The sequence below is a fragment of the Egretta garzetta genome, unplaced genomic scaffold, assembly GCF_000687185.1.
Source record: "Egretta garzetta isolate BGI_Z169 unplaced genomic scaffold, ASM68718v1 scaffold297, whole genome shotgun sequence".
NCBI lineage: Eukaryota > Metazoa > Chordata > Aves > Pelecaniformes > Ardeidae > Egretta > Egretta garzetta.
The window spans coordinates 260,838-285,860 of NW_009260410.1; the positions used below are offsets into that span (position 1 = coordinate 260,838).

The window sequence follows — 25,023 nt, forward strand, 5'->3', positions numbered from 1 at the left end:
GGACTTATTATCATCTTCATTATTATTATTATTTTGAATTTTTGCAAAAAAATTAGTGACAACACAAAGAATGTGTTAGGCAGTTTAAACATGGGGTTCGTTACTAGCTCAGTGTCTAACAATGCTGGAGTCTATCAGCTTGTTAGAACATAATTAACACCTAAAAGGGTAGTCTGCAAACCAAACCAAACCTTCTTGAACTGTTCTAGTTATAACTGTCTTTAAAACCAGCTGTCAAGCTTGGTTCTTCCAACACTGCATTTGTCAACATGGCTATAGTTAGAACAGTTGCTGCTTGATTTCCTATATAGTTTGGGTGTGGACCGCCACCCCCCCAAACGGTTGGCCAAAACTGTGTAATAGAAGAACTTTCTGTGAAGCTCTCAACTCAGTTACAACATGTTTTACAACAGTGTTAATACTGGAGGCTATGCTCCTCTCTGAAAACGGTTTCATACATATTTACAAGTACCAGCACAGATGAGGCCCTAGGCGCCCCATTATCTGCACAGTAGCTACATACTTATCAGCTAGCAAAGTCTCTGAAAATTGAAGGGCATAATTTCAGTAAGGGAATAACTAGAAGTATCTTTTAAAATAAGAGTCAAATATGTAATTTTCATACTTGCACTCAAGCTATTTTAGCTTAAACAAGTTATCATGTATCAGGTGGGACCCAGTAACTGCATTTCACTTTGCTTGTAATAAAAGACAAACCACCCCCCCTAAGCTAAAGGGATTCGAATTACCTCATCCTTGCTGCAGATGAAAGCAAGCACACAGACTCTTACCAGAGTTCAGCTGACTTGCCGTAACTTGTTGGCCTGCAGCAGCAAGTAAGGCTCTAAGCCATAGCTATACTAATTCAAAACAACAAACAACATTACTATGTTTATAGTCTTGAAAATAAAAATTGCAGATCAAATGAAGCCATATAAAATTTCTAATGTAGTTGCAACAAAATGACATCTAGAAGCTGTAGCCTCTGCAAATTCTAAGGACTATACAACTTCAGAAAGAGTTTATTACAATGTTTATAGATTTTAGTTTCGGAAGAGTATATTTACATTTTTGCCAACTATTTTAGGGTGTTATTAGTTTATAAGATGTCAAAAGGTACAAAACGCCTTTGTTTCTCATCTAGCATGCAGAGAACACATGGGCATTTCATGCATAATACTACAGATACTGTCTAACAATTAATATAACAAGTTACCGCCTGTGTATCACACTTCAGCATCGGATAATAATCACAGTATTTTTCCTTAAAAGAAATCTAGCTTTCATGACAATGGTTTTTTAAAAACTTAATTCAATATTTAAGGAGTTTGGACAGAGGCAGCTCCCAGTCCTTAAATACTAAAAAAAAAAAAAAAAATTAAAAAAAAAGAACGTATTCAAAAATTGCTTTTAAGAACTGAGTATACCCTATAGCTGGTTAAATGACTGTTTCTTTGAAAATATTCTATCTCACCAGGCTGTTCTCCTTCCACGCTTCTGGGAATTTTGGTCTTTGCTTCTCTCTAGACACCAAGACTTGCATATCTTCAAAAGTGGGATGGTTTCCGACTTCTGTCTGGAAAGCCATCTGGTACTCTGGCACAGATTCCCCTGTTAGCAAAAGAAAGAAAGAAAAAAAAAATCACAGATTAAAAGGCAGAGCAAGGGCTTTCAGGTGATGAAAGGTAGTATCAAAGTCGCTGTCTATCGATATGTTCCCCACTTTCCCCCAAAGTCTAACTTCACAAAAAAAGCTGAATTAACTGCAAATGTTAACTGCAAAAGTGTTGTTCAGCAACCTCTCAAAGGATAGCATCTTCAAACTTTGCTGGTTGTGGCATATTCAGAATGTCTTAGAGCCTGAGGATGACACCTAATTTCTGTGAAACGTTGCTGACTGAATATATTCATGTACTACATTTGGGAGGAAGCCCAGCGAGATTACAAGTCTCTGCACATAAAGTGCAGCTGTTTGACTATAGAGAGAATGCTGCATGTCAGATTAACTCTATATGCTATATCTTGGGAAGAAGATGGTGGTTGTGACACCATCTCACATGTTAAAATTAAAAAGTCTACTTCCTCTTGTTTTGTTATAGGTTTGGAGGATTTCCCTGAATTTTCAATGTCACTAGCATAAATAAAAGCACAATTGGCTAAACACTACATTAAATCACAGCACTTTCCCATCCATTCTTTCACGAGAAAAATCTGAAAGACACTTCAGGCACTTTTTATCAGTTCTAAGAACTGAAAGTACTGCCTTTGCCATCAGCCCAACTCTCAATGCTTGTAAACTCTGGACAATAATAATACTGCTCAAATGGCACTTACCATGAGGCCTGAAAACTGCTTAAACAGGTAATTTAAAGTCATTCAGCATGAGCCATGTTTCACACACAAATACACTGTATTGACAACAATCATCTTGAACGCTAGATGGCACCGACTTAATGGCAAAAACAATTGAGAAAATTATTTCCCTTCTTCACTTTAAAAAGCTATGGCTAGGGAGTAGCTTTCGTTGCTGGTACCACTTTCTTCTACTTACATCTTTTCCTAGTTCTTTTAGTTACCTGGGAAGAGGTCTGTACATCTCATAAATATCTCCCAGTAGATAAGGCCTAGCGCATACATATCTACTTGTTTCAAAGCAGATTCACAGTCCCTCAAGTTCACTGCTCCTTCAAGCACTTCTGGAGCCATATAGCGGATTGTACCAACCTGGAAAAACAGAAAATCAAAGCTTCAAATCAGGAAGCAATTTCCAAATTCAATTTATTATGGAGATTTATTTTTTGTAATACCATACTTTGATGTTTTCTACACTTAAGAAAAATGCAGTTCTCTTCTAATCAGTGTCCTCAGCTTGTAGACTCTTATCAAGAGCCTAGTCATAATAAACCCCTTCCCCTACTCTGCCATTTTTTATGTACCAAAACAAAATAATTTTGTCCCTTAATCAATGTTCTCATATGATAGAGCAGAAATGTTTCTTTTTCCTGAAATTACTCTGTTAAACACCAAGGTAGGTATCATAATGGAAGACTGTTGGCAAGGCTCTCCCCTACATCTTCCATGATCAATGGTTATTAACAGCCTTGGGAGATACCTATTCATTTCCACTAGGAAATATGTTCAATGAGAGCAATCACTCATCAGTACATGTGGGAGAGTATTTTGTCACAGCACTATTCCATATCCCTACATTTTAAACAGTGGTTTCCTTGTGCCTTTGTTCAGTAAGGGGAGATCTAAAAAGAGGACCTGTGCACTAAGTATTATTAATGTAGCACTTGCTTTTTAAGGGAAAGTGATTAGCACTGCAAAACACATTCTTTGCATGAAATATAAACGTTTTCTGTGAAAGCACAAAGATGACAAATATACTGAACCATTAGGGACTTTCACTCTTTCTTTAAAATAGTCTCACTGTATTTCAGTGGCCTATATTCAGGTGTCAGTGTATTTATGCTTATACAAAAGGAAAGAGCAATAAAAAAACCCACTCTCTGAATCACAGCATCATAAAAAAGAAAGCTTAAGAAATCCGTTTCTTCTTTCTGCCCAGAATCTGTTCTAACCCACTCCTAGCAGATGTTTTCCCAATCTGTTCCTTAAATTCATAAAATGATGCAAATTCTATACAGCCTTCCTCAGCAGTCCATTCCAGACCTTGGCTGCCTTCTACAGATTAGAAAGGTTTCTTCATAACCAACCTAAATTTTCCCTCCTGTAATGTAATCCTATTTACCCCTTGTCCTATCCACACTGAATGCAAACAGTTTATTCCTTTCTCTTTGTAGCAGCCATTTACATATTTGAAGATCTGTCTCTGCCTTTACTTCCCTAAACAACCCTAATTCTTTCATCTTTTCCTATAAGGTACTCTTTCAAGCATCCCTTGCTATTTTGTCCCTCTTCTTTCTCAGCTGGTCTGTGTCTTTCTACATGCACTTACTCTCGCAGATGTATCCAGTTAAAGCCCAGAAAATCGAAGATGACACACAGAGAAATGGTTGTAGGATGTAGAATGCAGTATGTCACCATTTTGGAAAAATTAACACCAAAACCACCAAAGAATGTGTGTTCTTCAGTTAATACTTCAGTACGAGACTGAAGGGACCTGTACGAAATCACTGCAAACAACACGGCAACCAAACCTGCCTTGCATCTTCTCATATCTCACACAGAAATCATCAGTCTCCAGGGCTGCCAATCTATCACCTTTCAAAATGCTAGGTTTGTTTTTCGAGTGTTTTGAGAATAAAACCAGTTTCTTCCTATCAAGGTTTCAGCCATATTGCACTTCTCACCCATATTTCAGCAATTCCCCCTTGGAGGTATCGTACCACCTTAACATTCACCTTGTAACAACAGAAATAATTATTCCTCAGTGTTAACTTCCGTACTAATTCGTCTTCCTTTATACACTAGTTTATCTTCATTTCTACTTACCTCACTAATGGCTGCATTATCTTCCTCACCTGGGCGTACCAGTCTGTTTCCAGTTAACTTCATGGAGAGTCCAAAATCACTAATTACACATGTTCCATCATTCTTTACCAGTACATTGCGGCTGTTCAAGTCACGATGGGATATTGCAGGTTTGTAATGGTCTATTTGGACATATGGAAGTGCTTGTTATTATTTGAGCAGTTCTACTGTTTCACAAAATGAGAGAACCTCATTATGTCTGCTCAGCTAATATAAGCATAAAATCAACCTATCTTTTAGAAAGCTAACATTTTTGCTTCTTTATAACGAGCTCCACAGTATGCTATCTAGGAAAATTGACTGGCATTCAGAGTTCCACTGTATCTATACCATATATTAGGCCACAGCTATATACAGTTTTACTGTTTGCCAATAAGCTTCTTTCCAAAGGATGTTTCAGCATGATTTTGGCAGGGGAGACACTGCGTACTTAAGCACAGACCTGCTGCCACAGCCCTGACAGCCATTCCAAATGGCAGTCTGATATCCACACTCCTGTGTCAAATATGGCACCAACTATTTGTTATGATTAGGACTGGAACCTATTCAGAAGATCTGTAGACAATATTATTCTGGAGAGTCCATGTTCCTCTCGCAAGGATCTGATCTTTTCCAAAGAATAATCTCAGTTGTTCCTAGTTCACATGCCATTTATTTTGTTAGTAAAGCAGCCAGCACTATAGAACCAGTTTTACCGTGGAATTTATTCTACTCCATGAGTTCCTTCCTAGTGTTCATAGACCAGCCTATGGCCGTATCTTAAGCTTTACAATGGAAGGTTTACACATTTTCTGGCTGTTAATGGACACACCTGTCTGCACATTTCAAAATGATGAAGTTAAGATGATAGCTGCAGTTTCAGTGGCACAAAGAAATACTGATATTTTCAGCCTTGCACTTTTAACAGCACCTTCATTTGTCATTCTTTGCTATAGTTCATGCTTAACATTTGAGATATACCGTTCAGAATTTTAATCCAAACATTAGCACCTTAATGTAGAATTAATGACACCATCCTTTTATTTACTGCCAAAAAGCTAATGCTTCAGTGCTAGGCCATAATCTGCAGCCTGACACATCACAGATCTCGGAATATCTGCTTTATAATCATACTTCAGCTGCTGAAATGCTGGCTGAAGCACGCAAGCAGACATGTAAAAATATAAATCAATATGCTGTCACATCCGGTGCTCTAATAAAACACTACGAGTCCAGCAGTATCATCTGTACATAGCAAAGACTACACCCACACCCTTAGACAAAAACCAAGAGATATGATAAATAAAATACAGTGGAGTTAGAAGAATTAATTATTTCTATTTGTGTATACAGTTCACACACAAACTAAAAATTGCCTTGGTGATTTGTGTCTGAACGGCAAAACCAAACAGAACACCCCAGCTCTGGAGTCCTCAGTACAAGACAGACATGGACCTGCTGGAGCGGGTCCAGAGGAAGCCACAGAAACAATCAGAGGGATGGAACACCTCTCTTACGAGGACAAGCTGAGAGAGTTGGGATTGCTCAGCCTGAAGAAGAGAAGGCTCCAGGGAGACCTTACTGCAGTCTTTCAATACATAAAGGGGGTTTATAAGAAAGATGGGGACAGACTTTTTAGCAGGATCTGTTGTGATAAGACAAGGGGTAATGATTTTAAACTAAAAGAAGGTAGATCCAGACTAGATATTAGAAATAATTTTTTTTCTAATGAGGGTGGTGAAACACTGGAACAGGTTGCCCAGAAAGGTGGTGGATGCCCCATTCCTGGAAATGTTCAGTATCAGATGGATGGGGCTCTGAGCAACCTGATCTGGTTGAAGATGTCCCTGCTCATTGCAGGGGGCTTGGGTTAGGTGACCTCTGAAGGTCCCTTCCAATCCAAACCATTCTATGATTCTATCTGTTTCCTCTCTGCCAGACAGACATCCAGTACTTCAGGTCTTCAGTAACTTGTTGCCATGATTCAGCAGCATGGCACAACTCTGACTCCTCCCTCTTGCCTTTCTCTGGGGCTCTGCTGGCTCTTACTCCATGTTTTCATACAAGCGTCACAGATGCAGCCCACAACATGGGACTGTTCAGACAGAAAGAGCATATCAGAAGTTCTAAGTAATCTCTATTTGCATTCATCATTTCCTACTCACCATACTGTCACAGCAAAAAAAGGCAGGCAGGAATCTACTACCTGATAGAAATAAGAGTATCTTGAACATCTTGGAATCCCTTCCTGGCCTTACCTCCTCGAGGTAGCTCCGTGTGCAGGTATGCCAAGCCCCTAGTTATAGAGTGTGCCAAACGACAGGAGCTCACCCAGTCACTTGTGTGAAGACTCAAATATTTGCACAAAGAACCCTAAAAAAAACCAAACCAAAACAAAACAAGATAAATACTGGATTAAAACCATTGTCCAGTTGAATAACTCAAAATCTTTAGGGAAGTCAGGTTTATCCATTGCCCCTAAAAGGTGTAATCCTGCAACTGCTTCTGTGTTTACCTATATGTTCTAAAACACAAGACTGGACCAAAGTTTCATTAATTTCTAGTCCTGCCATTTGGTTTATCTAAAGAAGTGGAACAGGAAATTTATCGCAAAATAACACAGATTGCCTTTAGGAATAATGATATTAATTATAATACAAAAGCAAAGCATGCATTTGATTTATTCTTCTGAAAAAGTCTTGTTGAACAACAGAAGATGACAGGTAAATGCAGACATAGAAGCCTGGGTTACTAAATAGCAGTCTTCAAAGCATTAGCACTTACAGAAAAATAGTCAACATCTCTCACTGGCATCTCCCCTGCTATAATCTATTTACGTATCAAGACGAAAAAAAAACCCAAAGACAATTCAGAATAGGAGTGAGTCTACATGCACTGAAGAAACAGGAAATAAGAATGTCATGTTCCTCTTTTCTTGGAAGAGAAGTTAAATGGAAAAAATGGGGGATTTTTTTTTACTAATTGGTGGTGGAATCTCCAAGAAAACTAGAAAGAAGGGTGTCAATTATGATACTGAGATATTCTAGAAACCGAGACTGCTATCTGAAAAGAGCCAGACCCTGCAAACTATGACACCTTTGAACAGTTTTTACGCACATAGTCCCCAATGACAATATACTCAGTTTAAACAAACTAAATCCCCATGCATGAAGAACAAGTTGTCCAGCTGTCTCTGCATACATATTACAATATAACGTTTATTTAGGACTACAAACTACCATGTTTTTTGCCTATTTAAATCTGTAATCTTAAAGATGCACCAATGTGTAACATCTTATCATAGCTGCAACTAAAACCACTTTCTTGCAAAATTAGTTACATAACATTTGGTTCAAAAAAAATCTGATACGTGTCATTTGAGTCCATTTGGAGTCAACATTCAGGTATGGAGGCACACAGATACCAGAGTTTAAAATGACCAAAGCATTAGACATTTTTTTAATCCAGTGCTAAAACTAAAACCAAATTCTTGACACTCCTTAATAGAATTACAAAAGTCTTACAGATTTTCAGACTCAGCCTGTGCAGAATAAGAAACCCATAGATAGATAACCTCTTTGGTGAAAACACAGACCAGATGTCACTCATACAGATTTACACAAGCATTTTTTTTTCACTTTTTAAAATGCTGTTATACAAACTTCAAACAGATTTGGGTAGGGAAAAAAAAGCTCAGAAACCACCTAGAAATGAGTTAAAGAATTTTACAATTTTTTCTTATTGTTTAAAGCTTTTTAAGAAATACAAACACTCTTCTTAGCTTCCAACTGCCAGCAACTTGAGTGCAGTATGGATTTTCTTGGCTTGGTTGAGGTTCCAGCCCATTCTAGCGGAGGCCACAGGACTGTAGTCACGATGTGGGTGGGAAACACTCACTGTGTAAAAATCTCAAACCAAGTTCAGGATCTTCCTGCTGCACAGCTTGCTAGCCACCAGATATTTTTTAAACTAGCTGAGGGCTGTGATTTTATGCTTTTAGTGAAGTTCAATATAGATGAGAACCAGGAAGAATTTTAGTCAAGATTTAGAGCTATATATATTTGCAAGATTATTCTTGTCAGAGTAATGAGTTAAACTGGGGACATTTGTTCTGATTATCACTTTTGATAAAATGGATGTTTTTATTTTAACAATCATAAGATTCTACTCTATGTTTTACAACAGTTTTTCTGTTGTTCTAAAAAGACATGGAAGTCTGAATACTGAGGGGACAATTCTGTGGCTATTACGTATTTCCTACCATGCCATCCCTTGCAACTTACTGCTTATTCACCTGCCACATCTCAGAGTAACATCAGAACAGCATGTTGATTGATAAAATACATCTATCTTTCCTTTTACTACTTGCTCACCTCCTGTCTTTGGTCTGAAGGCATCTTTGGATAACAACACAGTTTGGGCCAAACCTATCTGTCTTCCGTTTGCCGAGGCAACACCAAGAACAATTTTCTGTGTGAAAGTGTTCTGGTCTGTGTGTTCCTATTTCCAAGAAGGAAAGTATTTCGAGGGAGAATGTTGTTTTGGATGGGGAGTATTTCGCCTGCACATCTTGTATGGGTAACTCCTTATTGAAATAAGATTTACAGCTCCAGTTTGAATGGTGCAACTCCCTTTTAGTAGGGCTGCCACAGCAAGGTTCCTTCCCTGCTGTTAGCTCCACATACAGCAGAACATCTGCTCACTGAATTAAGGATCACACTGTGCACTAATTACACCTGCTGTGCACTTTTTCAAATGACTTCCAAACCACAAGTGGATTGATTTTAGACTAATCTTGCTGTTCTTAATACCATATTGAGAAAGAATCTGATAATATGATGTCATAAGCCTCATCTGTGCATTTAATCAGATCGTTAACAGATCCTGTTTGTATAAGCAACAAGACACAATTTTCAATCAAATTACGTTTCAGTTGAAAATCCTTTCATTCAAGGAAACAGCAAAACCAGATCACCTGTTAGGACAGTTATGCTATGCCCTCCCAGGAGCAGAATACTCACTTGATTTCACTTAACTCAATTAGTTGAAAATAAGCCTACTCTGCCAGAGCAGGCCAGAGCTGATGTGCTTTGCCACTGTCCATCTGGTACAGGCATACTGAGCTTTTTCTATGGTCATTTCTAGTTTCTGCAATCTCTCCTTAAATGCCCATCTCTTATAAGTGGATATGATCAAGTGTGTTCTCACTTAAAAGTTTCAGTTAAGATGTTCTTTATATATTTGTGAAGCGCTATGTTGCCTTAAATTTGTGTACATACTTAGATATTTATATACATGTATGCATTTAACTTTCAATACTAGCATGTACGTAGAGCCTAAAAGGCCCTAAGACAGGCCATAATTACTATTTATTACTGTTCTGTTTCTTACTGCTACTTGAATAAAGCAGCTTTTGTCCTACTGTCCTAAGAAATGAGGCTTCAGCCACCATCAACACCAGAGGAAATACACTATGAATTCGCTTACCCGAGACCAAAAAGCTCATTAAAAAAATTAGGTAACTGAACAATTAAAGTTCTTTCCCATAGACAAGCAAAAAAGCCCCAAGATAAATTATGAAACCTTTTTTTGCATTTTCATACATATAACCCCCATATACATTACATTTTATGATTTTTCATGGAAGTAATTCACATTTATGCTTTGTATTTTTAAAATATTTTTGTTCCTATGCATGTGTACACACACACAGAGCTTTACGAACTCAAATCAATGAATTTGAGGGATGTAAGCATGAAGTTAGCTAAGGAGATTTGAAGATATGCTTCTGGAAAGTAAGACTGCCTTCCTAAGTCTCGTCCTACATCATCAATATATGGTACAGCAAAATAAATACGTTATGCCACAGAAAGTAACTAAAGAAGGTAACAGGATAAAAAGCCAACATGATTTATAGTACCACAAACTAGTTTGAGAACAACATTGGATCTGTTACGTTTCATTGCAAAAACCCCCACTATTTCCAGCTGAGTGAGGTCATAACTACCATAGCAAAGACATAATGTCTCAACACTAAGAAGTTTTAAATTTATGAGATTATTTTTAAGTAAAAACAACTCTTCAAATTCTGTCCTTCAATATTGCACAGTTGACTAAAAAACCTGCACCATAACCACAAGCAAATACTAGAGCTAAGAATTTGTAAGACTACATTTGATAGCACTAACTGGGAAATCTTAAAGGGTATTACAGTAAACCATGCTAATGTTCATTAAAATTGTAATTTATATGGATTATTTTTACATTACTGTGCAAGCAGTAATGAAAAACACTGGCAAATACTGAAGTACATCCTTTTTATGTGGCTATTCTTAGGAATCTAAACCAATCCAATTGATTTCTTTGAAGCACTTACGTTGGGGTAATATTCCATCACCAATAAATACTCCATACGACCGTCTGCAGTGTATCTCTCATCCCCCACAATGAAGCGGGCGATGTTTTCGTGTTCCATCAGTGGAATCCTGTAAATGTTCCTCTCATTGACAAAGTTCTGACGATTAGCAAAAGAAAATACTTTCACTGCAACTGGACGTTCATCTAGGGAGCCTTTATATACTGCTCCATATCGTCCCCGGCCAATCAACTGCAAAAAAAAAAGGTAATTAGTTCTCTAACTAATAAACGAAGACAAAAACCTAAGTTTTCACTCTACAAAGATTGTACGCCAACTTTTATACTGATTACACTAAAAAAAAAAGTGAATATAGTGAATACTTTTTATTGAAAACTAGAATTAGAATGCTGTCATAAAAAGCTACTTTGCAGCTGGAAACCTCAGCATAGGCCAACTTAGATCTTATTAAATTGATCTATAGTCTGAATACCCAGTAAATAAATCATAAATAATTTATTCAGCAGTTTCCTATACCAAACCAACAAAATCCATGGTTTTTCGCAATTTTCACTAAAAAAAAAGTGAATATAGTGAATACTTTTTATTGAAAACTAGAATTAGAATGCTGTCATAAAAAGCTACTTTGCAGCTGGAAACCTCAGCATAGGCCAACTTAGATCTTATTAAATTGATCTATAGTCTGAATACCCAGTAAATAAATCATAAATAATTTATTCAGCAGTTTCCTATACCAAACCAACAAAATCCATGCATTTTGTGCTGCTAATTCTCTTATTAAACTTTTGCCTACTAAACATTTATAGCTTTTATGTGATCAATTTTAATTAACTCGAGAGATCACAGACATTAAGCTAAACATTTTAGGTTTAGGATAGCTTTAAGTTGTACCTTGTAGATTGGTAACAACAATATATGCATTTGCAGTGCAAAATAGATACCAAAAGAGGTAAACAAGTTTTAACAGAAAGGAATAATTAATTCCTTACTACCTGTGAATCTTTATTCTAGTCCCCACTATGTTAGACAGTCTTCACAGAATGGCCTTTCCCATTGCCATGGCAACTGAAGAAAGATGCGATCTCTGCTCTAAACTAAAACGTAGGACCACCTTCAGCAAGAGTTCTAGTTTCTAAAGCTGAAAAAATTCTAACTACATAAGAATTTAAGCATCTGTTTAATTAAAATAATTTTCAGGAAGACCAAGACATGAAACCGTAAGGATTTCACAGACTGGTATCTTTTTACTTTTTAAATACTTAGAAATGGAGGAGGAATGGAAAGCAGAAGGGATTACAGAACTAATGCTTCTAAAGATGATAAAATTGTCTAACAGGAAAGTTTTCAACAATAAAGCATCCTTTAACAGACAGACTTTCCATTTCTCAGCCCTTCCATGCCAGCGGATTGCAAAGTGGCAGTGAGTCACTTCGAGGTATAAACCCGCAATGTAGTCTACCCATAGAGATGTGAAAAGGCAAGCACAGGTTAAGACAATTTGTTTTGCAACACTGTATGATTGGGGGTGAGGCATCAACTCCTTAGGATTTAAGAAAGAGGACAGAAGACCCCCACAGCAAATCTCTCCACCAACAAAGTCGCTGCTTTTTCCAAGACTGCATATCAGTATGAGAAATTTCACCTAGGGCTTTGCACACTTCTGCAATACACATCCTTATACTCTTGTAAGCTCTGCCTCAAGTACTTTTTTGTTGGCAAAAAGCACCCAAGCTTCTATGCCGATTAGGCTGCTGTCACCACTAGCCCAGACCGCAATGCACGTCTGCGGTCTGCATCTCTAGGTGCGATTTCTAACAGGCAAAAAGAAGAAAAATACCACTATGAATCTCTCTTGTTCATTCTACTGGTTTATTTCTGGCTAAAAGCTTTTAAAAATTCTGTACGTTCCATCAAGCATACCAATTGAAAGCACAACGTTTTGCAGTTTTCTGATGATACATCTAATACCAAGAGTGAGTAGAAAGTTCTGGTTGGCCTCTAGTTGCCATGGAGATAGAGAGTACCCCACTGTGAAGAATGACTCTACATAAATGCACCACTACTGAAATACACTGCCCTATCTGCAGTAAATTCTATAGTCCAATAGTGTTACTAAAGCATTTCAAATGACTACAGTAGGATACTGTACTTAAAGCGACCAACGTCAAGCAAAAAGATGGATCTTTTGATGCAATGCTGAAAATACAGCACATTCCAATTTCCCCCATTACCTCCCAGTGTTTAGTATTTTCTCCTCAAGGTAGAACACGTTCTAGCTAATACCCACAATGTTGCTAACAAAACCAGGCAAAATGTAATTCCTGTAACTTTTTTTTTCCTTTTAATTTCTTCTTTAAACTGTGATTTAGAAGAAAACATCACAGGAGCACCGATATATTTATTTCTGTAATTATACCTGGGAGGTGATTATGACCACAAGTGTTACATTGACTAAAAATGAAGATTAAGAAACAGAGTTGAACATTTACCTCCAACAACTTCAGATTATCCAGATCCAAGGAGGGCTCTGATGCTGCTGCCTCCATCATGTTCATACTGTGCAAACCTTGTTTACGGTCTCCTGTGGAAGGGGGTGAGGAGGGAATCAGACAGGTTTTTTTGCCATGCTACAAGTGAAAACAATACAGCTTACCTGGGACTTGGTGGAAATAAACATTGTAGGGAACAACAAATAAAGAGGAATCCTGTAAAATCTTCTCAGAGTCAGTAACATCAGCAGTGAAGGTGCCAATAGCTACAAAATTAAGGCTATCTGCTACACAACTATTTTGATAATTGAATGTCACTGGCAATAACTGTAAAGCATGTTCACAACCTCACTGAAGCTGTGTTGAGCACTGGATTTGCTGAAGAAAAATGGGTCCCAAAATGCAAACTTGGAGAAATCATAAATCTCTCTGGACTGTTATGAAAAGGATACCACCATAAAGTGTCAGAGAGGAGAAAGGGGAGCATTATGTACAAACATACCAATAGGGACTGGGGAGAACAAAAGACATAAGTATAACTTTGAGAAACAGTCAAAAGAACAATAAGAAAAAAAAAAAGGATCACACTACCTGCAAGCATCCTGTATCCAAAGAACAGAGCAGCAATCAAAACAGCCAGTACAGACACAGATGCAAGGGCAATAACTATAGTCTCATCTCGATGAAAAGAATGAGAAGAATCTGAAAGAAAACAAGATGAAGACTCTTTAACTGTAAATTTGAAAGAATCAGCACTATAAACCATGTAATTTTTATCACAACAATGAGGAAAAAAATTGTACTCTGGGTTGTAAGACTTTGCTCTAAACTCTTCTTCCTCTTAAAATCTAGGGATGGCAAAAGAGCTCATCAGCTCAAACACAGCTGAGCATATGTTCATCAGCAGCTCTTCCCAGTCTTCCCTTGCCACCATAGAGAGAAGCACCAATGGCGGGAAGTCAATCTTCTTTCTAGCTGCCAAAGTTCAGCCCAGCCATACAAGGCCAAGTCGATGCAGTCCTCCTCTGCTATCCGTGCCTTAACCCAGTTTCCTGGTATGAATCAGGTTTGTAACCTTTACAAGTTGAGTTTTTAAAAAATTATTTTTCCCAGAATGAAAATCTCAAAAAAGTTTGCTAATAATGCTGCAAATGTGATGAATACTGAATGCTTTGTATTCAAATATCTACAACACACATTAGATACAAATCCATTTGTGAAAATATTTCAAAATACTTTAGGGTTTTGATTTGTTTTGTGTCAAGTGCTCAGGTAATTTTTAGCATAATTTTCACTCTTTAGTTCACAAAAAGAGAGAGGCATCTCCACAGACTGCAGCAGAGTATCAAGAAAACTGAAACAATAAAACACTAAACAAAATTAAATAACCAGCTTTACTGAGCCTGTTTAAAAATAACATTTCATTTTTGCCAAAATATAAGTATTTTGCTTTTTCTTTCTTTTTTTTCCTAGAGGGGGAAAAGGTTTTAATGAAAAAAATTGTTAGTATCTTGAATGGTTAGCTTAATGCTTCTCCACGTCAGACCCCAGTCTTGCTTCTTGCAGCCATATAAAAATTCAGCCACTTTAATGTAAAAATTTATTACTGCAGATATTCCTCTGATGTCAGAATCACTGGAATGTGGCACTACAAGACCTCATTTACTTTGGCTTCAAAACCAAGTTTGGGAACTATGTTTAAACTTGTCTTATATATTGCTAAAAGTACTCTTTAAAAGACTGTAATGAGACCTAACTATGCTAAAACCACAAAATATAAAATGCACACAAGGCTTAAACATTGGGTAAATTTTTAGGTGAGACTGAAATACAATTTATCCCAGTCTACACTAGCTGAATAAACTGACAAATTCAGTTTGCTTGAACTGTATTTAAAAGAAATTAAACATGATTCATTTATTCCAATTCCCTGTGTGGATAGACACAAGAGAACCATATAAGAAGATAAACCAAACTTGAAAGACAACAGCTTCTATTTTTACATAACAATAATGGTAAAAGGAAATAATAAAAAGCTGGTAAAACAAAATGCCAGAGAGTTCCAGCTGTGACAGAAATATGTGAAAAGTCACCCATCAAAAATAAGATGCAGCTCACATCTGATAAACCCTTTAAATAAGAGGGAGCTTGTGATAATCTCAGCACCATCCAAATTAAATTTGTTCTGTCAAAAGAAATACCATTACTACTGGGTTTGGTAAAGTAAGTTTCACTGAGAAAATAAGCTATTGCCACAGAGCACTATATGGTGGAATATGAGTTGTGACTTCTATTGCGAGGAGATTAGAAGACACACGTTACAATTCTCATCTAAATTATGAATTCTAAACATATACATACATATATATATTAAAAAACCCCAACATCATAAAGGAAACGATTACATCATACAAAGCTATATGAACTATTACAAAAGTGTAAGAAGCTGAGTAATTGCTGGCAGGGAAATCATAATTTTGACTTTCATATTTTTGTGAATGGAATTTACATTTTATTGGCTTATCTTTTTAAAATGCAAAAATGTGGTGGGTTTTGCATCAATTCAAGATAGTGCCTAGCACGTACTAAGAAAATTCAGGCTTTGACAGGCTGGGCTTTTTGCTATGATCTCAGCTGCATTTTCTTTGACCACACAACTAGGGTACAGCCATTTACAACCTTCCCATCGCTAAATATACAGCAATCGTTTCCACTGTTTGCCAAATGCTATGGAATTTGGCTGTTTGCCAAATGCTATGGAACACCTAAGTCAAATCACTCTGCTTTAGTTCTTCTTACAATCAAAGTGTTAACAACATGCCTCCATCATGAGGGCCCTCCTCTACCCTGGAACAGGATTTTGCTGTTCCTCCACTCCTGGCCTGGCTCAAGGCGAGGGCATCCTGCACAACATGGGTTATTCAGCAGCTCTGGCTGCACTGGCATGCTTGCTCCTTCTCCCGTTAGAAGGTTATGAATGGTGGCATTATGCAGGCTGGAGAGCTACTAGAAAACCTCCAAATAACAACATTTTGTGACAATCAGCAGCAGAAAAACATGCAGAGAAAGAGGATGGTTGCTTTCTCCTTTCTTGATGGGCCATCCCCTCTGGGGGCTTTTTGTCTTTAGTGGGGAGATGTGCAGCCACCAGGTAGTCTCAGAGAACTTACCTGGCCTTCAACGGGAAAGAATGTTTAATTTTTTTTAAGCAAAGTTGTTTCTTAACAAATCTTAGATTAGCTTATCTTGAACCAATTTTTATTTCTTATAAACATTTTAAAATAATGTTGTCAACATTCCAACAGCCAAGTCAGTTCTACACTGTGAGTTACTATTGTCAGGTTGTTGAGCAACATTTATGAATTTAAGAATAAATACATATTTCTTAATAAGGGTGACTGAACATCTCAATGGAGTAGTAACATGCAGCTCAAAACAATATGAGTGGGTAAAACACTGCATATGATGGCCAGTCATTTCCCAGCAAGGACAATTTTACTATCTTACTTACTAAGAAAGATTATCAATCTTTCTTAAATAGAACAAAAAGGATATGTCACCTATCGACCCAGTTTTAAAACCTTCCAAAGGTTAACAAGACTCTTATTAACTAATTCATTTTTTCAATCCATCTCTTCCTTTGGATATATTTCAACTTTACACCACCTGCCTTTAAATGCCTAGATGAGAAATGCTAGCAAAGCCAAAACCAGATTGGACCTCTCCAGACATTTACAGAGGTTCACATGTCCTCATTATCTATTTTTAAATAATACATTTTTATATATATACATATGCATACAAGCCATATTTCTCTTGGTATTATTTGGAGATGCATTTCAACTAACTCACCAAAAAGCACATCAGTGTGGGTCAATAAAAGTAATTACTGACTTTTAAGCAAGGCAGTTTTTAAATAAGAATGAAAATACACACATATACAAATTTCTTTCCATGTTTTCTTCCATGAACTTATAGTCCCATCTGAAACAACTATGACTCCTTAAGATTAGGAAATTCGATATGAAAGTTCATTTGATATTACACTTTATCAGTAGGTCCAGATGCACGAGAGCACAAAAAAAATTTTCTGAAGTAAGACTTTTTTTGGTCTGAAACTGTTAACAACCCCATCCCCAAATCAGCGGACTCTGCTTTTGAAGTTTATTTACAATGACAAGACACCTGCCCTACAGCTTCAGTATTTTTTCATCGTGTCATAGTGCAAACTGACTTTAAACATGCATAACTACTATTCAACAATGGCATTTGAGTTTTTGGGATCATTACCAATATTTGGGTATTTCTTTAGTATCAAGCACAAACTGAATGAAAAACAAACTGTCCAACACTGGCTTCAAATTTCAGACCGGGAACATTGGTATCTCAGTATTATTCCCAAACCGATGTATAGCATAAAAATCCCAGTAGCATACGCTGAGCAGAATCAGCTGCAGACTCTAGAAAATCCAATGATTAAGGAGTTGACTGCTGAGCCAAATTCTACTCTCACTTGTATGCAGAAAGTTATCAGCAAAGCTTCCTCAAGTTTATGTTATGGTAACTGAAAGCAGAGGTTACCACAGTTGCTTGTGTCACTGCTATTTATATGTGAGGTTTTTATTTCTAATTTCTTAGTCTCCCTGATCTAAAACAAAATCTGCCAAAACAAAAAATTAAAGCCAACAGAAACTGTTCTAAGTCCCAAAACACCTTAAGATCCAACTTCTTATCCCACTTGAATGGGAAAGGGAGAGCACCGCTCACAGGGCTACTGACTCTTCAAGCAGTGGCACGAGGATGCCATTTAGAAGGCACCCAAGCACGTACACACTTCTATCTTGAAACATTTCTGCCAGTAATTCTGATACGAGTCAACATTTTTCTTAAGTTCACCAATCCCATCACAAAGAAACATCACAGCACATAGTATAACAGTTGTTGCCTTTTTTTTTTTTTTTAATAAGAAAAAGAAACAAAGCACAACTCATTAGAACAGAGACAACTTCCTTCTGGCTGGAGAGCAGCTGGTAACCAACAAGCCACCGTTCCCAGAAGCGACCTGACCTCACCATCAATAAGGAGCTTGTTTTCGGGTTCCAAAAACCTGAGCACAACAGCTCCTATGTACGGAGAGAATTTTGTCAAAGGTACACACAAATAATTGAGAATGTATTTCAGAGCGAAGTGTGAAGGGGAATGCTTCTAGTCCTCGGTTATTAGTGAGTCATCTGGCTGAACCCAGCCTTGTGCCTCGGATACTCCCTGCAGGCACTTCTACCACATTAGGGATTTCTCTCTCTTCTCTCGGACATCACCACCATAATAGTATCCAAACACTTATACAATATCTTTGGTAAATTAATTTTTTAAAATTAAGCTTCCATATTGCCACACGTGGAAGTTGTCTACTGCTGCCTTCCTTCCCTTCCCCAGGAATGACAAAGAATGAAGAATGCTTACAGTGCTAATGGCATCAGGAGGAATAATATTTTTCCTTCACATTAACTTTTTCACTACAAACATAAGCTTGTAATATTAATTAATGCAAAAGTATTCCAATCTGTGCCTATGCTTGAAAAAGCTTCTTTCATTTCTCTGTAATTTAACTTTCAAAAATTAAAGCCTCTTTTGTATGCCTCCTGCTTCCGTACTTAAAAATTCACATTTATCCTATTACCAAAGAACATTTTGAGAAATCAAAGAAAACTGAGACAAAACCAGGTAACAACGGCCAATGGCAAAAGAGTCAGTAAGCATTACAGTACTCTTCCCTGGGAGCCAGAAAGAGAACGCCTGATTCCTGTATCTTCCTTTCTCATCAGCAAATACCGTGAAACCTGTAGATAGCTATCCCCTTACTTTCCCCCACCCCAGTATATCTTCCCTTTGTGGCCGCTCCAGATAAAGCATCAACTGCCCACCACTACCAACGCTATTGCGCCAGTTCAAGCACCAAAGTCTGCTGTGAAGGTAAAATATTCCAGCCTGGTTGACAAACTGTGAGGAATCCATGCAGAGTTTTCACATTTCCTACTTTACCCTTCAGCAGATTGTTGTTCCTGACACCGTTACTAAAATTACAAGGTATGAAGTCAATGGAATAGGAAAGGAGAAGGAAGGACAGGCTCCTTCTCACGGCAGCTGAAAGCTGTCCTGAAAACTCGTCTCCACCACTATACCAAAGGTGCTCCACCATGATGGTCAAAGAGCTCCCTGGGACACCATAGAGATCACTGTTATGATGAGACATTTTAAGACAGTCATGAGAAAAGGCAGTGAGTGTTAGCCATGGTGAAAAACTAGGAGTCCCACGAGAAAAAAATTGATTGTATAATTAAAGGCTGTATCACAACACACACACACATGAAGATGGCCTTAAAGTGTGAAAGCAATGACATTGTTTCCTTATAATCTTTAAATGTTTGAATATGAAACCTTAGGGTTTGAAATGCTGTTTCAGTGCCATATATTTATATGGGGTGATCATATAATAACGGACATTTGCACATAAATTTCCACCAGATCTCTATGTTGCTATTAAAGCTTTTCATTCAATTTTTAGAAATCTGCCTACTCTTCATGTAAATGACTCACAGCTGTGTATCTGTCACACAGTAGTAAATAATTCTAGAAAATAGATGAGTGTATTTAAGTTTAGATAAGCATTGTGTAAAAACATTTTAGAGAAACATACAATTATTCTATATAATGCAAATCAGTTTTAAAAATAACAACCTATGTTCCCACAGAATTTCTGGTAGCAATATATCAGAAGCCAAGTGGTCTCACAGCTGACAGGTACCAAAATATTAATATTTGTTTAAACTGCCATATCACCAAGTAATGAGCAATGTTAGTCTCCAACAAATAAGGAAGATACCATCCTTTAACCTTCACAGCACAACAGTAACATATGATTCTTCAAAACAACTACAGCTGCATGGACTCTGATCAAAGTCAGTAAAATTACACAGGGACTCAAAGATCTGCCCATACAGATCGCTTCAAAAAGAAGCGGAGTCTTCACGCCATCCTACAACTATTTCTTTGATGTGATAGATTCAATATGTTCATTGCCAATCTGTTGCAGAAGTTGTTCTTCCGTTAAGGAATCTTTAACGCTACCGAGGATGAGATCAGAAGCTTGAGGGAAACCGTACGGTTCAGTCACCGACACAGCACGAGAAGGAAGGCTGAAGTGTGGGGGCAATATGGCCTTCAGCTGCAGATGACTGTAAATATGCTCTGCAGATTGGAAAAGCGACTTTTCTAGTATAATTAATTCTACTTGCTTTTAAAGTCACGTTTCTTTTCACAGTGGCCCTGCACAACTTGCATGACAGTGATAAGATCTCTGTCCTTTGAAAAAACATACAATTAGCTATCTTTTCCAAGGGCCCACAGATCTCAATCACAATCTGTTTATCTGTTCTGTCTACACATAGATTATCTCAAACATGTCCTAGGAATCTTCTACGAAGTGTAAAATAAGCCCTCATCCCCTACTGCATTCTAGCAGCACATTCCAACCAAACCAAACCACCTCATCAGGTCATTTTTCACCTCTTTGCTGGACAGTAATCAACATTTCTTTCCAACCAGCTGATGTCTACCTCATATTCCTGATCCACTGTCCCAACAGCAAGAGAGTTCGGTCTTTATCACGCTAGAGCAAATGACAAGAAAGCCTCCAATATAAACACTATAGCAAAGTGACTCAAACTATTTTAAGTAAATCTTAAATTCATTCAACGCAGGGAAGAAAATGTGAAAGAAAAAAAGTAAGCAGAGAGCTTGTAATGAAGAAATATATTAGTAGGCTTTTAGATACCATGAACATAGGTCAGACTTTCATACAGGCAAGTAAGAATGCCAATCACACAGCCTTCTACAGCAGTTTAACTCAACGCATTTAAACCCACATTTTTACTTAGTCTGGAACTACAAGGTCAGGATACCTTAAAGTTATATTCCACAGGCCTCTACAATGAACTCCACCAGGAGCTATTGCCAGTTTTCCATTAAACCAGCTGAGAACGATGAAAGGAAAAAAAAAAATAGCATTTCCTAAACAATGTTTGCTGTTCACCTAAGCTTTTATAGGTGCATGTTTTAAAACAACTACTATCCTAATTCTGATTTATGAGGCTGTAAATTTAAAGAGAGGTTGCATCCTTCTGTAAGCACTTGACAAATTATTAATAAAATTAAAATCCAAATTCAAATTTTGTAATAAGATGGTATAAAATAGAAATATCTGATAACTATCAACGTCACCACCTTCATTACTTAAACCAAAGTTACGCTAAGGAACACTATTTCAGATACAATTTTTGGAGGCACTTGAACGCACAAGGAAGTTAGCAAGGAAACTTCTGTGGAAGAGGACTGAGCACTGGGATCTCACATAGATGAAAAGCACAATGGGAACTGTAATTTTTGTGGGAGATGGCGCAACATTCTTTAACAAGATAATCCTGCCAACCAGTGACCCTAAGGCAATTTTCTTTCATAACTGAAAACGGATGTGTTTTCCCTGGACTTAAGAGCAAATCCCTGGTTTCTAGTCTATTGGCTTAGATGAAGCAGAAAATTTGCACTTAGTTCAAATCATTCCATTATTTGAAGAAAAGACTTAAACAGTCACCAATATGCTTCCACTTTGCATTTAGCATCATGATATTTGACTGGTTTTAACTTTTTTTTATGAAATATCTTATTATATGAATTATACTTTCTACATACTTATTGTCATGAAGTGTCCTTTGTGACGCATCTTTTCATGCTTTTCTCCACATCAGGAGAGCTAAAATTTTAATTCATTTTTCACATAATCACATCACTGTATGGAACCTGGGCTGTAAGAAAGCACCAGACTCTCATGAGACTTGCAGTAACATCACGACCTGGCAATGATGCATCCCAGATCCTGTCTGCCTCCTCAGAGAACGCCTCAAAACATCATATGCTTGGGCTGTAAAATTTATTTCCCATAACATGCTCCAGAGGAATCCTGCTACAGCTAGAAGTCAGTCATTCACGACAGTAGGGTTTCAGTGGGCAGATCTCTCTTTAAAAATCTGCTATCAGAAAACACAGTTTGGATTTGAGCTTTCTGGGCTTTGTCTAAATGAGCTCCCTTGCTGCTGCTCCAGCCAGGTGGTCCAAGGGGTAGAATCCCTGACGGTGCCTCCATCCTCCTCTGGGGTACCGGCTGCCATGAAGCAGCTGATCTGGAGCCAGGCTGTGGATATTAGATTCACCTTTTTTGTTTGTTTTGAAAACTGAAGGCTGCACTGATACATGTAACTTAAAAATTAAGTATGTGTGGCAATTTCTTTGGCAGCGAAGTGGTTTATGCAATCCCTAATGGCTCTTTCTTTGATGACTAGATACAGAGAGGTGAATTAGCAGCTTGCCACGTTTGTACAGAAGTAATTCCTGAGCTGATAAAAACTGAACACAACTTCTCTTCCTGCCTTTTCTCCTGTGAGTTACATCTTCAGCATCATTTCTAACATGACTGAATAGACCCTTATAATAATGATGTATATAAACCAAATAGCAACTCAAAAACACAACCAAATTTAGATTATCTTTCTGAAGTTCCCTATATACTGATAAATACTTGGTTACTACAGAGACAATAGAAATACCTTGCTTCCATAGGCAAACTGCATTTGAGTACACCTCAACGTTGCCTTCAAGCTTAATGGAAAGCTAAATTGGGCACTTAACCACATACTGGGGATACCTTCTCTATGGAAATAGAAGAGTTAGAAAAACGTTTTTTAATAAAAAGGCTGAAAAAAACCCATTTACATTATCCCCTTATATTGATCTTGGACCAACAGGACTTCCTCCTTATCAAACCAAACAGTAACACCAGCTTTAACATAATGGCGCTCTTCCAGCTTCTGTAAACACAGTGGATCAAAAAATGCATGTGCTGCAATGGAAAAAAAATGAGTACTTCAGAAAGCCTCTTTAACGCTATTTTAAGTTATTTTAAACCCAACAGGCTCAATAGCTAAATATTTCATGTTTGTAATGTTCCCAGGAACTAAAAATAGAGCCCCAAAACTACATCAAAACACTAAAATGCCTATTTTTATACAGGCAAGCAAAGAAACAAAACCCCTCGAACCCCCAAATCTTTTAGAAAAGGCAGCTCTGATCCTGGGTGCCTGCATTTTTCATGTCTTTGAGAGCTCCGAAGCCCGGGAACGCTGTTTATCAATCGTTTGTGCTCCCCTTGCTCCTACAAACCCACGTCCCCCCCTTGCCAGCAATTTCCTCAGTGGGAAGGCTGAGCCAAGCCCAAGCAGCGCGGGGTGGCTAGGCCTGTCCAAGCAGGCGCTTGCTGCGTGCACCCTGGAGGAGTGCTGAAGTGCCGGGTGTCTCTGTTTACGGTCGGCGGAGCCAGCCGTGGTGTGGAGGCACGATGCTGCTTCTGCCCGCCGACAGCTCTGCACTCCCCACTCCTGTGCTGCACGGGCAGGTACACAGAGGACTGATGTCCTGTCAATAAAGCTGCAGACCTCTGGCTGATGTTCAGGAATATTTTTTTCCTGGTCACCTTAGCAACAGGCGATGAAATATGAATTGCTTTAACAGACGTGGTTGTACAGGGTGTTTATTCCAAAATAATTTCCCTAAACATGCCACGAAATACATGAACACAAGCACAGTTTCAGGCAACTAACCTGGTCAAGTAAAAACCCAAGATCAATACAAACAGATACGGCAAAATGAGTTCTGACAAAACCTTTCATTACGCTTCTGGTTTATGTCCTAGTACTTAAGATTTAATGTCCTAAATCAGCTTAATACTGTTAATCCTCGAGTGTAGCAAATATTTGAGTACTAAAGCTTAGCCCTTCCTACTTTTCTTTGATTCAAGAACATTTTTCTATTCTTTCAGTACAACTTAGTATAGCATACATTATTCTTGTATGTAAGAGGTTTTGTAATTTTAAATTTGAAGGCATGCACTACAGTGCTGTGAGTTAAACCTGTCTGACATTTTAGAAATGTTCATGGTTACTAAAGACTGTGTTTGTCTGGCTAACGCCAATTCAAACAACACCCGTGGTATTCCAAAAGGTATGCGTCTGCTCCAGCTCTTCCTATCACAGTTTAGAAGGACAAAGTCTAACATGAAAGTACATGTCCTATTTTCCCATTCATCCTCCCTCATACTCTCCTGTTTTTCCCAGTCATCATCTCTAAATGGCCATATAATCTCTAACTTTTACCAGATTCTCTTTTTAGGACTTCAGAAATATTTTAAAAGTCTGCTGTAACTTGAACACAATAATCATGACATTTCCCCAACATCGTACTGGCTGGTCTTACTAGGTATTTCCCAGATGAAATTATTCTTAGAAGGAATCAAGTGATGAAGCAGAAAGCACGAAGTCAGGGCCAGCCAAAAATCCCCCTTCTATCTCGCTCCAGGGTCCCTGAGGAAACAATATCTTCCCTTCTTTTCCTCAAGATCTCTCATTTAGCCAGCATCAGTGTCTGTCTGTCTGTGTCTCACTCCCATTCCTCATTCAGCTCCCACCCAGCACAGCACCATCGCTGAAGACTCTGCCCTCACACTGCTGCAATCCCCCGTGCCCATGCCCATGAGTGGAGGCAGACAGGGGTGCAGCCGAACCTCTCCTGGTTCCT

General features: G+C 37.9%; 1 protein-coding gene across 1 annotated transcript in view; it reads right to left on the bottom strand.

Annotated features, from left to right (window-relative positions):
- The window catches only part of BMPR2 (bone morphogenetic protein receptor type 2), a 104,759-nt gene that overhangs the window by 7,473 nt on the left and 72,263 nt on the right, over positions 1–25,023 (bottom strand). The window contains exons 4-10 of the mRNA XM_035899100.1: positions 13,933–14,043; positions 13,342–13,433; positions 10,853–11,083; positions 6,735–6,849; positions 4,459–4,619; positions 2,577–2,724; positions 1,475–1,611 (exon numbers count right to left, since the gene is read on the bottom strand). Of these exons, the coding sequence (XP_035754993.1) occupies positions 1,475–1,611; positions 2,577–2,724; positions 4,459–4,619; positions 6,735–6,849; positions 10,853–11,083; positions 13,342–13,433; positions 13,933–14,043 (995 nt within the window). The remainder of the gene's footprint in view (positions 1–1,474; positions 1,612–2,576; positions 2,725–4,458; positions 4,620–6,734; positions 6,850–10,852; positions 11,084–13,341; positions 13,434–13,932; positions 14,044–25,023) is intronic.